Source organism: Hemibagrus wyckioides, linkage group LG22, assembly GCF_019097595.1.
Source record: "Hemibagrus wyckioides isolate EC202008001 linkage group LG22, SWU_Hwy_1.0, whole genome shotgun sequence".
In the NCBI taxonomy this organism is placed as follows: Eukaryota; Metazoa; Chordata; class Actinopteri; order Siluriformes; family Bagridae; genus Hemibagrus; species Hemibagrus wyckioides.
The window spans coordinates 8,372,353-8,384,792 of NC_080731.1; the positions used below are offsets into that span (position 1 = coordinate 8,372,353).

At 35.0% G+C, this 12,440-nt stretch overlaps 1 protein-coding gene across 1 annotated transcript in view; it reads left to right on the plus strand.

The window, feature by feature from the left end:
• antxr2a (ANTXR cell adhesion molecule 2a) overlaps nt 1-10,976 on the plus strand; it is a 41,428-nt gene extending 30,452 nt beyond the window's left edge. Inside the window, exon 17 of the mRNA XM_058374937.1 lies at nt 8,084-10,976. Coding sequence (XP_058230920.1) covers nt 8,084-8,122 — 39 coding nt within the window. The 3' untranslated portion in view covers nt 8,123-10,976. The remainder of the gene's footprint in view (nt 1-8,083) is intronic.
• The last annotated feature ends 1,464 nt before the right edge of the window (nt 10,977-12,440 follow it).

The following is a 12,440-nucleotide window of genomic DNA, read 5'->3' on the forward strand; positions in this document are numbered from 1 at the left end:
GGTGTAAAATCCTCACTAGCCAATTTAATAGGCACAGCTAGGCACCTACTTATTCAGATACAGGTCGAGAGCTTGACTTAATGTTTACAATCAAACTAATAATTCAAATAATTCACATATAACCATCTAGAATCTACACAAAATAGTGCATTAAAAAAATATCCAGGTCAGTAGCAATTCTGTGTGCAGCAGTACCTTGTTGTGGAGGTGAGAGGAGAATGGTCAGACTAGCTCAGACAGCTATATCACTTTATTCCATAGGCACCAAGAGAGCAAGAAAAGGACTAGGTGTCAATCAATCTTCAACAACCTTTGGTGAAAGCAGTACTAGATTTTTGGCTCTCATTATAGATCAAATTATTACTTTTACCTAAACCTTATTAATTGCACTTTAGGAAAGTTGTAGAAGTTCCATATAGTGCTTCAAAACAGTGTGATAAATGCAAATTAGGGTACTAACAACAAACCAGTACATATGTTTAAAAATGTCTTTGGCATAAGGCTTATATTATTTACGTCCTGTATTTCTTTCTATATTTCTGCAATTCTTATTTATATGTTTTATAAAGGTTTAATGTAGGTATAGCTGAGGTAGAACATTACATGTTTGATATAAAATGCTAGTTGTTAGAGTAGTGTGTTCTTTTAACCTGGACAAATGGTCTTGATTAAGAAATCATTATAAATGAAAAGTAAATTAAGGTCATTTATGATCATTAAATTAAGATATTTTGACTCTTCTGTAAACTGAACATAGAAACTACACCTAACAAATCTACAGCTAATAATGAACAGATAATCTACAACTAATAATCCGGATGTGATGCTGATCTGAGCTTTACATCAGGTGGTAAGAGTAGCTGTACATTTGCCTTTACATCGAGACTGCTCTGATAGGTCAAGGCATGGGCTGAGTGCCAGAGCCATTTCTGCCCACATTAGCCTCATCACAGGCTTTAATGTGTGCCACCCCATGGGAGGGCGGGCTTCCTGGCACATGTGCACCGACGTGTCCAAATGGCAGGACTCTTGCACACACTCACCGCTGCTCCATCCTGACAGCTCCCTCCAATTATCGCTGCCCTTGTCGCATGACTCGCTCTTCCCCCTCGCTAAGATCGTATGCGACCCCTGACCACCATTGTGTTGGTGGATGGCAAGACAAACTGGGGACTGCGCACCCACCCACACCCACCCACACACGCAGTTGACTAGTGAACTCATTTTAACATTGTGTCCTCCTAGGTTATGAGCTCTTTGCATGAGAAACTTTCTTACTATCTTCTTGTCCGATATGTGCTTTGGAATTGAGATTGTATGCATGTAAGCTTCTTTTTGTAGGCCAAGCCATGGCAAAGGACATAGCCTAGAGACAGTATAAAGCACTGATAAGCCCATAAGCTTTTTTTCCTGGATGCTCATTTGTAGTGTCTTGGGCTTTCACAGAGGAAATCAGGAGAAGTAAGCAGACATGCTGAGAGGGCTGAAGCAGATGTGTTTACTTACTCTGATAATGATACATGAAGTGACTTGGTGGAACATCAGTGCACTTTTGCCTGCTGGTCTCTTTCCTGTAACAGCTTTGCAGAAAGAAAAAAAAAGTGTTGCTCTTTGCCATTAATGGCAGAACATACATAAAACAAATATATCTATTTTATGATATGTAAGATACTTTGTCATATTTCATTGTTCAGCAGTAAACGCTAAAGTTTTCATAAGAGGACCACAATATATTGTAAAAAAATTACAAAAATAATGTGGCAGATCATTTGACTTAAAATAAAAATCTAACAAAAAAAAAAAAAAAAAAAAAAAAAAAAATATATATATATATATATATATATATATATATATATATATATATATATATATATATATATATATATACCTCACATAAAACTTTTTGTAAGTGAGGTTGAAAAATTATTCAGTTTTCTACATGCCAAGAGACTTAAACTGCTTCCATAATCTCTTTTTATTTATCTTGGACAAATATTGCCTTTAGCTAAACTTCACTGAAATACTTTTTTTCCCCCTGCTCTTTCTTGGGGCTTTTTTTTTTTACCCCTAGTTTTGCCTCAGATCTTGAGAAGCCTGTTTGATGGAAATTAGATGTACATAAGGGAAAATTTTGGGGTGTCACATGCATTTAACATAATTAATAGACCAGTAGGTGGGAATCTTTTTCTATCCTACTGAAGCTGATTCGTCATTTCACTTGCCGTCTTAATAATGTACAACATTTTAATGAATCAGGTTTCATCATTTACCTTTGTTTTTGTTTTTTTGTTTTCTACAAAATATTCATCAATAAGAACCCATTTAAAAGATAACTTCCCTCTAAATTGTAGATTGAAATCTGGTTGCTTCTGCCAAGAGGTTAGTACTTGGCCATAAATGGATATTTCAACAAGTTAACCCTAAATAGACTAGAAATAAACAAATAAAAAATATCTCCAAGAGCTTAAAATCATTTATTGTAATTAAAATAATTCCCTAACAATACAATCAAAATGCTTGTCTACTTCTATATATTACTTTTATAATAATAATAATAATAATAATAATAATAATAATAATAATAATAATAATAAAAATCAATTGTTTTTCTATGGGATTCAACTAATTATAATATTTTATCACTTTAAATTCTTTATGCTTGAAGCTCTGCAGCAGTAGCCCCAGTGGAAGATGGTATGGGGGCCTGGCTTTCACCGCAGCTATTTGGAATGACGCTTCCTCTGCGGCTCGGTCCCGCTCCCTCTGTTGGATTTCACTTGTCCATTAGTGCCATCTGTGCCCGGCTGTGCCGTCTGTGAGCGTCCGCGCTCCGCCAAAACGACTGGCATTTTCTCTCAAACAACCAGGGGATGGTGCCCAGAGCTGTTATCTGGCAATGATGTACCCTTACTCTGACAAAAATATTCTGGGGAAAGAGGAAGGATAGTGATTAGGAAACATCTGCATGCTTTCTGTGACGTCACCTGGGCAGTTTTTATGGGAAAAGGCTGGGCTGTTTACTAGCTGGTGACGCTTTGGTGAGAAATTTGAGTTACTCTTTAAATGTGTGTGGACATAAAGGAAAAGTTCAATAGAAATATCATGAACGCAGACTAAAGAGTGCTCAGTTTTCAGCCTCGAAAACTGAACAAGATGTATTGTAGTTGTGTGCTAGAGTAGCTTTGTGGTTCATATGATTTTGTTTTGGCAGAGGTTGAAATGGCGGGTAAAGGAAGCAACAGCTTCCTGGTAGTGAGTCAAAATCCTGTCACTCTGCCTGTGGTTGAATCTAGAAACCATTTGTGCTTCAGCTTTCTGGTCTTAGCATATGATGCACACTTTTGCACACCTTGAGAGGAGAGGAGTTGAACTACCATCACTGATGCTTTTATTGCTGTATTGTATACTTTTATTATCTCATGTTACTGCTTTTAAACACCTGCTGTCCTGTTTTAGGCCAATCGTAATGTTTGTCAGTTTAGCCATGCTTAAGCATATCTAGTGATCCTTTATCACAAGACAAATCAGTAGCTCTGTTCTGCTCTCTCCTATCTTGTTAAATGGGTTCCTAACCTTCATACTGGATATCCATGCTTTAACTCAGGTTAAGGGTCTTGCCCACAGGCTCAACAGTGGCAACTAAGCAGCGTTGATCAACAGCCCAAGCCATAAGCACTTTATAATACAGTTCTTTAATTAATTCTAACTTAGCAGTAACTAATCAAGTGTTACCAGAGTAGGTCCTTAGTAATTAGTAATTACTATTAAATTAATTAATTAAGGTGTATATTAAGGTGAAATGATTTTAACTAATATTAAATGACAAAATGCTAATATGACTACAATAAATTGGACGGCTCATCATTACCACACCGACAACTGTAATGACTTTTTATTCAATTCTGGATCATTTTCTAGTCTAGACACATTGTATTGATACTCTATCAAATCAATTGCTTTTTACTACTCGAATGATGCTCTCCTGGTAAATGCGTTTATATCTGTATACTTGCATCCTATAATCTTTTTTTTTTTTTTCTGACAAGCTTTTAATATCTGTGCCAACTTACAGAGCATTGCTCTCATCATTGCACTTAGAAAATCACCCAAACAACCAGCAAACTATAAATCGATCAAATAGTGAGATAGGTAGCCAATATCTTAACGCCGCTGACTTATTGTGTGTTTACCCTCAACTCTGCCTCTGTCATCTTTGTAAATATGGACATGGTGATAAACTGTATGCAAATGTTATGATGCTGCATGCTAGCATAACCGTTTTTATGATCAGCTCAAGATTAAAAAGCATCACTTCCCCTTCATGTCTCCGTCCGGGGTTTAGGGTGCAGAACTCCTCAAAGCTTGTTTGCCGATCATACGCCACAGTATTTCCTCTTTTTTTTTTAGATGAATTTGATGCTAGCACAAGGCGCCATTTTATGTCCTTGTATATTATAGTAGTAAAGCTCTCTTTTTATTTTGGTATGTGAATCGCACACATTTTTAGCAGGCATAAATCAGTATATACATGTTATACTGTTATACAGGAACACTTAGAGTATGCTCCTTCTAAAGAAGAAGTAACTTTTTAGTGTTACATATTCAAGTGCAGTATACCTGAATTTATCTATCCCAGGTTTCATGGGTTAAGGGCCTTGTTTAAGGGTCCAGTGGTGGTTGTGTAGTAGTGTTGATTAGTAGCCCAAGCTTTAATCACTGAGTTTGATTGTTTTCAGGTAAAAGTATTCATTAAGGAATCATATTGATCCTATTACATCTTAAATCTTTCTTATTCCTATGCATAGGGCCATTCAAAGTTACTTCAGACCAAAGTTACATCAATATTTATGAGGAGTATTCAGTGTATGGTTTTATATATATATATATATATATATATATATATATATAAACATTGAGTGCTTTAATTTGACAATACTATAAATGAATTAATTAATATAATTAATTAATAGTGTGTTTAGCAGTTATATCACCAGCCATGCATTAGCTGGACACAGTGACAGAAAAACAAAACATTATTATTATTATGAGATACACACAGCAGTATTTATGAGGTGTATTTACAGAGGGGAAAACAATTTTTGATATATCGTGCTGGACTTAATAATACACTGCAAGATAAAGCCAAGATTTGAATTGTACATGACTAAAACACACACTTGTACTCAAAATCCATCCGGGATGTAAAAAAATTGTCAAGAAACATCTGAATAGTGTGAGTTTAATCCTCACTGTGCACATGTAACTCTGCTAAGAACACAGCCCACAGTCTGAACATTTATGAGTAACCTCATACTCTATAGGATGCCGATGCTACAGTGTTTGGCGTTTTTGTTTTGGGAACCATCAGCCTATTTCCAGATGTAGTTCTAGCCCCACATTAACTTTTAATGTGTTCAATATGTGGAGTAGGAGTTACTGTATCATTGCATCATTCTAGAGTTTCCCCTATTAAAATAAACGCTACAGAGTTAATATTAGTTCTCTCTGTTGATTAGAGTAAAGATTAGCAAGTAAATATATATTTATTACATTTTTATTTGATCTGTTATTTATTTACAGATACCATGACAAAAAATCTCATTATTGTTCTCTCTTAAAAAAATTAAACATGGAAGTATTTTATTCAAAATATTAAAGATGTTACTCAGCCTCAGAGAACAGGAATGTGCCAAACAGCTCCTCTGAGAGTTCTAACATCGAGGGAATCAAGCTGTTCCAGGGCGCGGGTTTAGCAGAAGATGAGATGCAAACTTGCAGATGGACTGGTCCATTGGCCTGGTGCCCCAACACACGGCACAGTCAGCACATGACATGCTCTCTGAAGCCTGACGCCGTCAACGTCGTGTACTATAATGGCTCCAAGCATAAGAACATAGAAAGGAGATGATGTCATGCAGCGTGAGTTTGGCTGATCTCTATAGGTGTTACATATGTTTTGAAATAGATGGGGGGTAGTGTTTTGATGAGATGAGGCTTTTATGTAAGATGGACAGATATCAAACTGTCTTTTGGAAGGTTTGTGGCATGCTCTTTCCTTTTTTTGCTTCCCTTTTTTCTCTTGAGATGTATGAAGCTGGTCCATGGACTGGAGAAGGACAGGCAAATTTGTTTGCTGTGATTTTGTAAAAGCCTAACAGCAGTACAAAGCATATAAGCAGCAAAGCAGTTTAATCATAAATAGGGTTTTTTTAAGCCTTTGCTGAATTATGCAAATAAGTTTTTTCTATACTCTTTTAATCATCCAACTCATCTATACGATTCCATCACCACTGATGTCCACCCTTCTCTTGGCATTGTCATGGTCGGGTCTAGCCCACCTCAGGCCACCGTGGCACAGAGTGCAGAAGGAAGTGCCAAACCTGAGCCTGCTGCTGAGTTGGAGTGAGTGTTTCAGAGCGGGACTGACCGTATTGTACCGCACCTGGTCAGCTCTCTGGGCCGTCGTGTGCAGAGCAGGGCAGCTTTTCAGAGCTCCTCCGTCAAAGCTCTTGAAATCCAGTGAACTTAACGGCGCAGTCGGGCCATGGCCAAAACAGCATCTGATGCGCCTTATTTGTTGACAGAACGAGATCTAGCACAGAGGGTCTGCCTCACGCGGCTTACAGGAGAAGCCTTCCATTCGTGGAGAGTATACGGCGCTGCCGGGTTTTGTCCAACGTGCATTAGCACTTGCAAAAGTAGGGCAAACGACGGCAACTTAAAGAGTTTATTTATGGTCCTGGCACTGGAGTATTTTTAACTAATAAGATGCATAGTGCAGTAGTGATGAATTTCATGTAATGGAGCAACAAGAGTAAAGTTAAATTCTTACCTAAACTAATGTAGAAGTCTGATTTCATAAATTTTTAAATCTGACTGGCTCTAGGAATGTACTGAAATATCTTACACAGTATAGAATCTAGTACATTTGTTCATTTGGCTGCTGTTTAAGAAAAAAAAAAAAAGGTGTAGGATTCATCTGAGTTGACGATTAAAGGTCTTGCACAAGGACACAACCTTTTTGGGATTTGAACCAAGACAGAAGCTGCTCACGGATACTCAACCACTTCACTCACACTTCAGAGTGCACTGAATCCATGCAACTTAGTTCCCAGTTAAGCAAATACACAGCATTAGGTGTTTTACTTTTATTAGGTAGCAGTAGTAACCCGCCATGACTAGCCAATGATATACACTGCATGCATTCCATTTTCAAAAATATAAATAAAATTTGATATTTTACAGTTACTGTGTTTACAATTTAGGATTTGGTGTAGAAAATTTATATTATATTTAGATAGTTGCATATATACAATACATATAGTAAGCAGTATATTTGTAATATAATGTTCTGCTGAAAAGTCAACAAATGTGTGTGTGTGTGTGTGTGTGTGTGTATACACATGTATTTGTAAAGGAATAAGCTGTGCGAGAGCTCCCTCTTTTTGCCAGTTGTTTAAGTGTCTCCAGTGGTCTGATCCACGCTCTGAAGCCAATAAACTATTTATTTACACTCTGCCTCAGAGGCACCGGGAGGCCAGACGACACACAGTCACACTCCCGAAACTGTGCTCCTATAATTCTAACACACATTATATCTATCTATGTTATGTACTGACAAGTTCACTTCATATGGCTTTGCTTTTCATATTTTTTATCCAAAAATAAATAAATAAATAAATAAAATTTAAAATAAATAAATAAATAAAAGATCAGGTTTTAATCGTTTAGTGTTCTGTGAGAACGTTTCGTGATATTATACTTTTATAAATTAGTTATAAGTGTTACTTGTCATGTGTGAGGAAAGTGTTTTGATTTTGAAATCCTAACAGAACAGGGTAGATTTTTTTTTTAAATAAAAAATCGAGTAGAGTTAAATATTTAGAATTTATTTTTATTTTTTTTTATTTAAACACCTCAGAAGAATCACATTACATTGAATAAATAATTAAAATATTAGTCAATTATAATAAGGTGTCTATGGTATTTATTATTATTATTATTATTATTATTATTATTATTATTAACGTTTTAGTGTCAAATTAATTCATTTTTTCTAAATGTCTTTTCTTTTCTCTTTCAGGGACGCTGCATGAATTTCAATCGAGTTCCTCATCACTAGAGAGACTTCAAGCATCAAAATGCATGGATTGAGAAAATATCAGAGATAAAAAAAAATCAAAAAACAATTTTGTTTATTTGATTTTTTTTATATATATAGTTTTTGGAGAAACTTTGTTTTATGTCCTAATTGTCCAGTTGAACCTTTTAATTGATCACATTGGCCGTATCTGAAATTCCCTTCTTGAAGGCATAAATTGTGACTTTTTCTAATATTTTCAGATTAATTTCTGATAAATTAATCACCACAGTTTGAGCCACATTTGGGAAGTACTTTGGGTAGTATTTTTTTATACACACCAAGGGCTTAACATATTCTGACCATATTGTACCTTATGTGGGGGTGAAAAAAAAAAGAGAGCTAATTTTAAGGACACAGACGGAGGCTACTTTAGAGGGGAAAATGAAAGAAAAAAAAAAGAAGAGGAAGTCTGTTTGCCGTTGGAGTCAATAATCCCAGTAGACTTGGTGAGTGCAGAAAGTCCAGCGCCTCTTGGCAATGTCTCACCACAAAGCCTCTCCAGTATCGCCCAGTGCCTAGCGGGACCTCTCTGACTGCAGATCCTGTCATTTTAACACTGAGAAGTGCACACGCATGACAAACTGTAGACAGAACGCCCTAAGGTCCTGGATGCGCTAGGACTTTGCCCTTTAGTTTTGTGGAGACACCTTTCCATCATCATGCACTCGGGAACAGAGAAATTAACAGAGCGTTATTTCACCACGAGACATCACACGACCAATGCAGCTACTTTTTTTTGCCACTAATATATTCCCTTACAAGATTTTAAAATGCGTAAATATAGATTATAGCTGTCGAGCCACTGCAGATCATTCAAACCTCTAACTTAAACTTCATTACATTAATTAAAAGGCACAAGCAAGCAGCATCCTGTGAAGCATGTGCTCATCTTTTTTTATGCCTTTTGACACTGAATGACCCGTTACTCTGTCTGCATCAGTTGGAATTAAAACACACATCATGCAAATCCCAGATTGCGAAATCAGACGAACGAGTATTGTTCATTTCCAGATATTATCCTCATCATCACACACACACAAGCAATATATATATATATTATTTGTACAGTCGTCCGACGCGCTGTCACGACGCCGTTCAGGAAATGATGCCAGTGCGGATAGAAATGCCATCGGGGTGGGGGAAAGAGGGCAGCAGCTGAAGGGAAAAAAAAGGCTCGAACGATCCAGTCACTTTGGATGCACTACTTCAGATGCAGAATGGATATTCGAGTGGAAATCTGACAAAGCTCGCCAGCTTTGATGGGAAGCGGTATAGACAATGACCAGTGGCTGGGTCAGTGGGATGTCTCGATGCAAGCAGGGAAGCTTATCAAATGACACTAAAAATAAGTTCAACAACCATCAAGTTTGAGGGGGGAACGGAAAAAAGGGGTGCAGACGCTCCTATTCGGCGTGCAGGCGAGAGCATGTAGACAGTAGGGGAAACGCAGAAGCACGCCGCTCTAATTATTCCTTTGTTGTCGTCTTCATTTGAAAGCCGTGATTTACTCCTCAGGCCGCAAAAACCAAAAAAAAAAAAGTCTGGAAATCGAAATGGAAAAAATAATAAGGAGAAATAGTATGGGTTTTTTTGCTTATTTGGAACAAACTCATTACATTTTTTGGACATGTTATTTTTTTTATTCTTATTTTATGGAATGGCACAGATTCATGAACCGTTATTCATCCTAATTAGATATTTACACAGCGCTAACACAGCTTTTCATTATATTATCTCAGCATATAAAAGTTAGCAGGACAATTCAGCCTTGGTCTCCAGGGCACTGTTGTGGAGTCATATATATAAATATATTTTTTATTTCACTTTGTTTTTCTTTTAAATGTATTTTCTATTTATGTTTTATAATCATAACATTGAGTCTCTTATTATTTCTGCACAATAATGTACTTTCACAGGGATTAGTGGCTTCACTTATACTGACGTGCCTCATAATCCTGTTTTGCACCTTTTTGTTTTTTTGTTTTTTTAATTATTTACAAGACTGAAATTTCAATCTAATTCTGTGTAAACTCTTCAGTAACCAAAAGCAACAGCATGAATATTGGTCTGTTTGTTATTATTATTATTATTATTATTAATTAATTTGAATATACATTTTTATTCATTTAATCTAATTAATCAATAATAATAATAATAATAATAATAATAATAATAATAATGATAATAATGATAATAATGATAATAATGATAATGATAATAATAAGCAGAAAATGTTACTTTTTTTTAAAAATGGAAATAATTCAAAAATATTCATCTTTAGGACTCAACATAAGAATGCACTATTCTCTTATTGCCATTTTTGTTTTTTGTTTTTTTTATGAATTTAAATAATAATGCTGTGATTTTAAACTGAATGTGTAATTTAATTGGCATCAAAAGGAGAAAACGTGTATATTTTCAGGAATAATTTATTTAACAATAACACACAAGTTGGCATGGATCTGTTCCCAACTTACCATATTCCATTTCTGTTCTGTTTTTACATATTCCAGTAATTCTCATCCATATTAAATCTTGCTAATATTTCTCATATGCGTATTGAAAATGTGAAAAACGAGTGAACACAAGTTTGCCGGGTGATGCCTCACGAAGGGGCATTGTTTGCGTGTGTAAGTAGAGCGATATAAGTATATACCTTGCAGCAGTATTCACAGATATAGTAGTATGTTTCACATGTGCTAAAATATCCTGTATTCACAAAACGTTGCTATGCATTGAGAGTGAAATCCATCCATCATGGAGCTTTGCTGAAACATTTAATTTGCATTATTGTTCTGTCCATTTGTATGAAATAAAATGTAGCTATATTTTGCCAAGTAGAACTGTGGTCACTCTGCATAAGCACCCAGATGGTATCACTGAACACCAACAGATTCATCAGCCACACACATAAGCAGATTAGCGCTCAGCTGAGCATTTTGTGCAGCTTAAAACACTTCGCCGTAACAAAGATTCAAACCCACAATTTCATATGCTTTTAATTCTGCTCTTTTATGGATACTTCTTTGATAAATATTTGATCTAAAGAACTTTTTCAGTGGACTACACCACATACTACAAACACTACAATAAATCTCTTCCTTCTTTACATGGTTCTTTTCTTAGTTCATTTCAAGAAGCAATTACACTCAAAGAAAAATTCAGACCAGTTAGTGACACACTGTATTGCTTCATGTTTAGTCATAACAGAAGTTTTACAAACTTTCTAAATTTCTATGAGGACCTCATCAGGTAGGGCTTATTTATTTAGTAAAATGTACATTTAATTTAAGTATGATTAAAATAGAATGATTTATTATTATTATTATTATTATTATTATTATTATTATTATTATTAATTATTGATTAATAATAATAATAATAATAATAATAATAATAATAATAATAATAATAATAATAATATGATCATCAGCATTATTATTATTATTATTATTATTATTATTATTATTATTATTATTATTATTTATACAAAATAAAAGTTTTTTTTAAATACTACTATTATTTTGTATATTTTATGTTTGTATATAAAAATACAAATAAAATAATTTTATTTATTTATTAAAATAAATAATTTTTTGTTAAGGTGTATATGGTGGTGTATCCACAGCTCTATCTTGACCTCAGGTTGCTCCCATGTTTCCTCCCATGCTACCATGTGTCCCCCAAGAACATGCATGTAGGTGGATCAGTTTCCACTAGGAGTGTATAATAGTGAATGCGTGTGTTTGTAATCTTGATGGACTTGCATTCCATCCCTGAATTCCCAGTGTTCCCAGGATAGGCTCTGGATCCACCATAAAGTGATTACTTAAAGATGATGGCAAATAAAATAATTAAATGATGGTAAACAACTTATTTCATAATGCACCTGTTTAAATCAGTGGGTCTTTGTTAACACTTGTTTCCTGCTTCAGCCTGAAAGACTGTTAAAGAAAAAAAAACTAGAACATTTTCCAAACTGATCTACATCCAACATATGTGTGATTACCACAAGACAACAATTTAGACATTTCTGCTATTAGGAAATAAATAGTAAAACTTGTTAATTGACTTTTACTGGAGATGCTAGAGTTAGGGCAGAATTTGTTCACACTTTTCCAGTCATATGACTCTGTAAAGCTTTTTATAAAAGGTATTTGTTAAAGAATAAATATTTGGATTTTCAGAGTTAGGATAACGTGATTGTGTTTATTAAACAGAGACATAGTGATACTAAAAATCCTATCAGGAATTGCTTGTTACTGTATTACTCCAGTTTGTGATAAATGTTGAATAA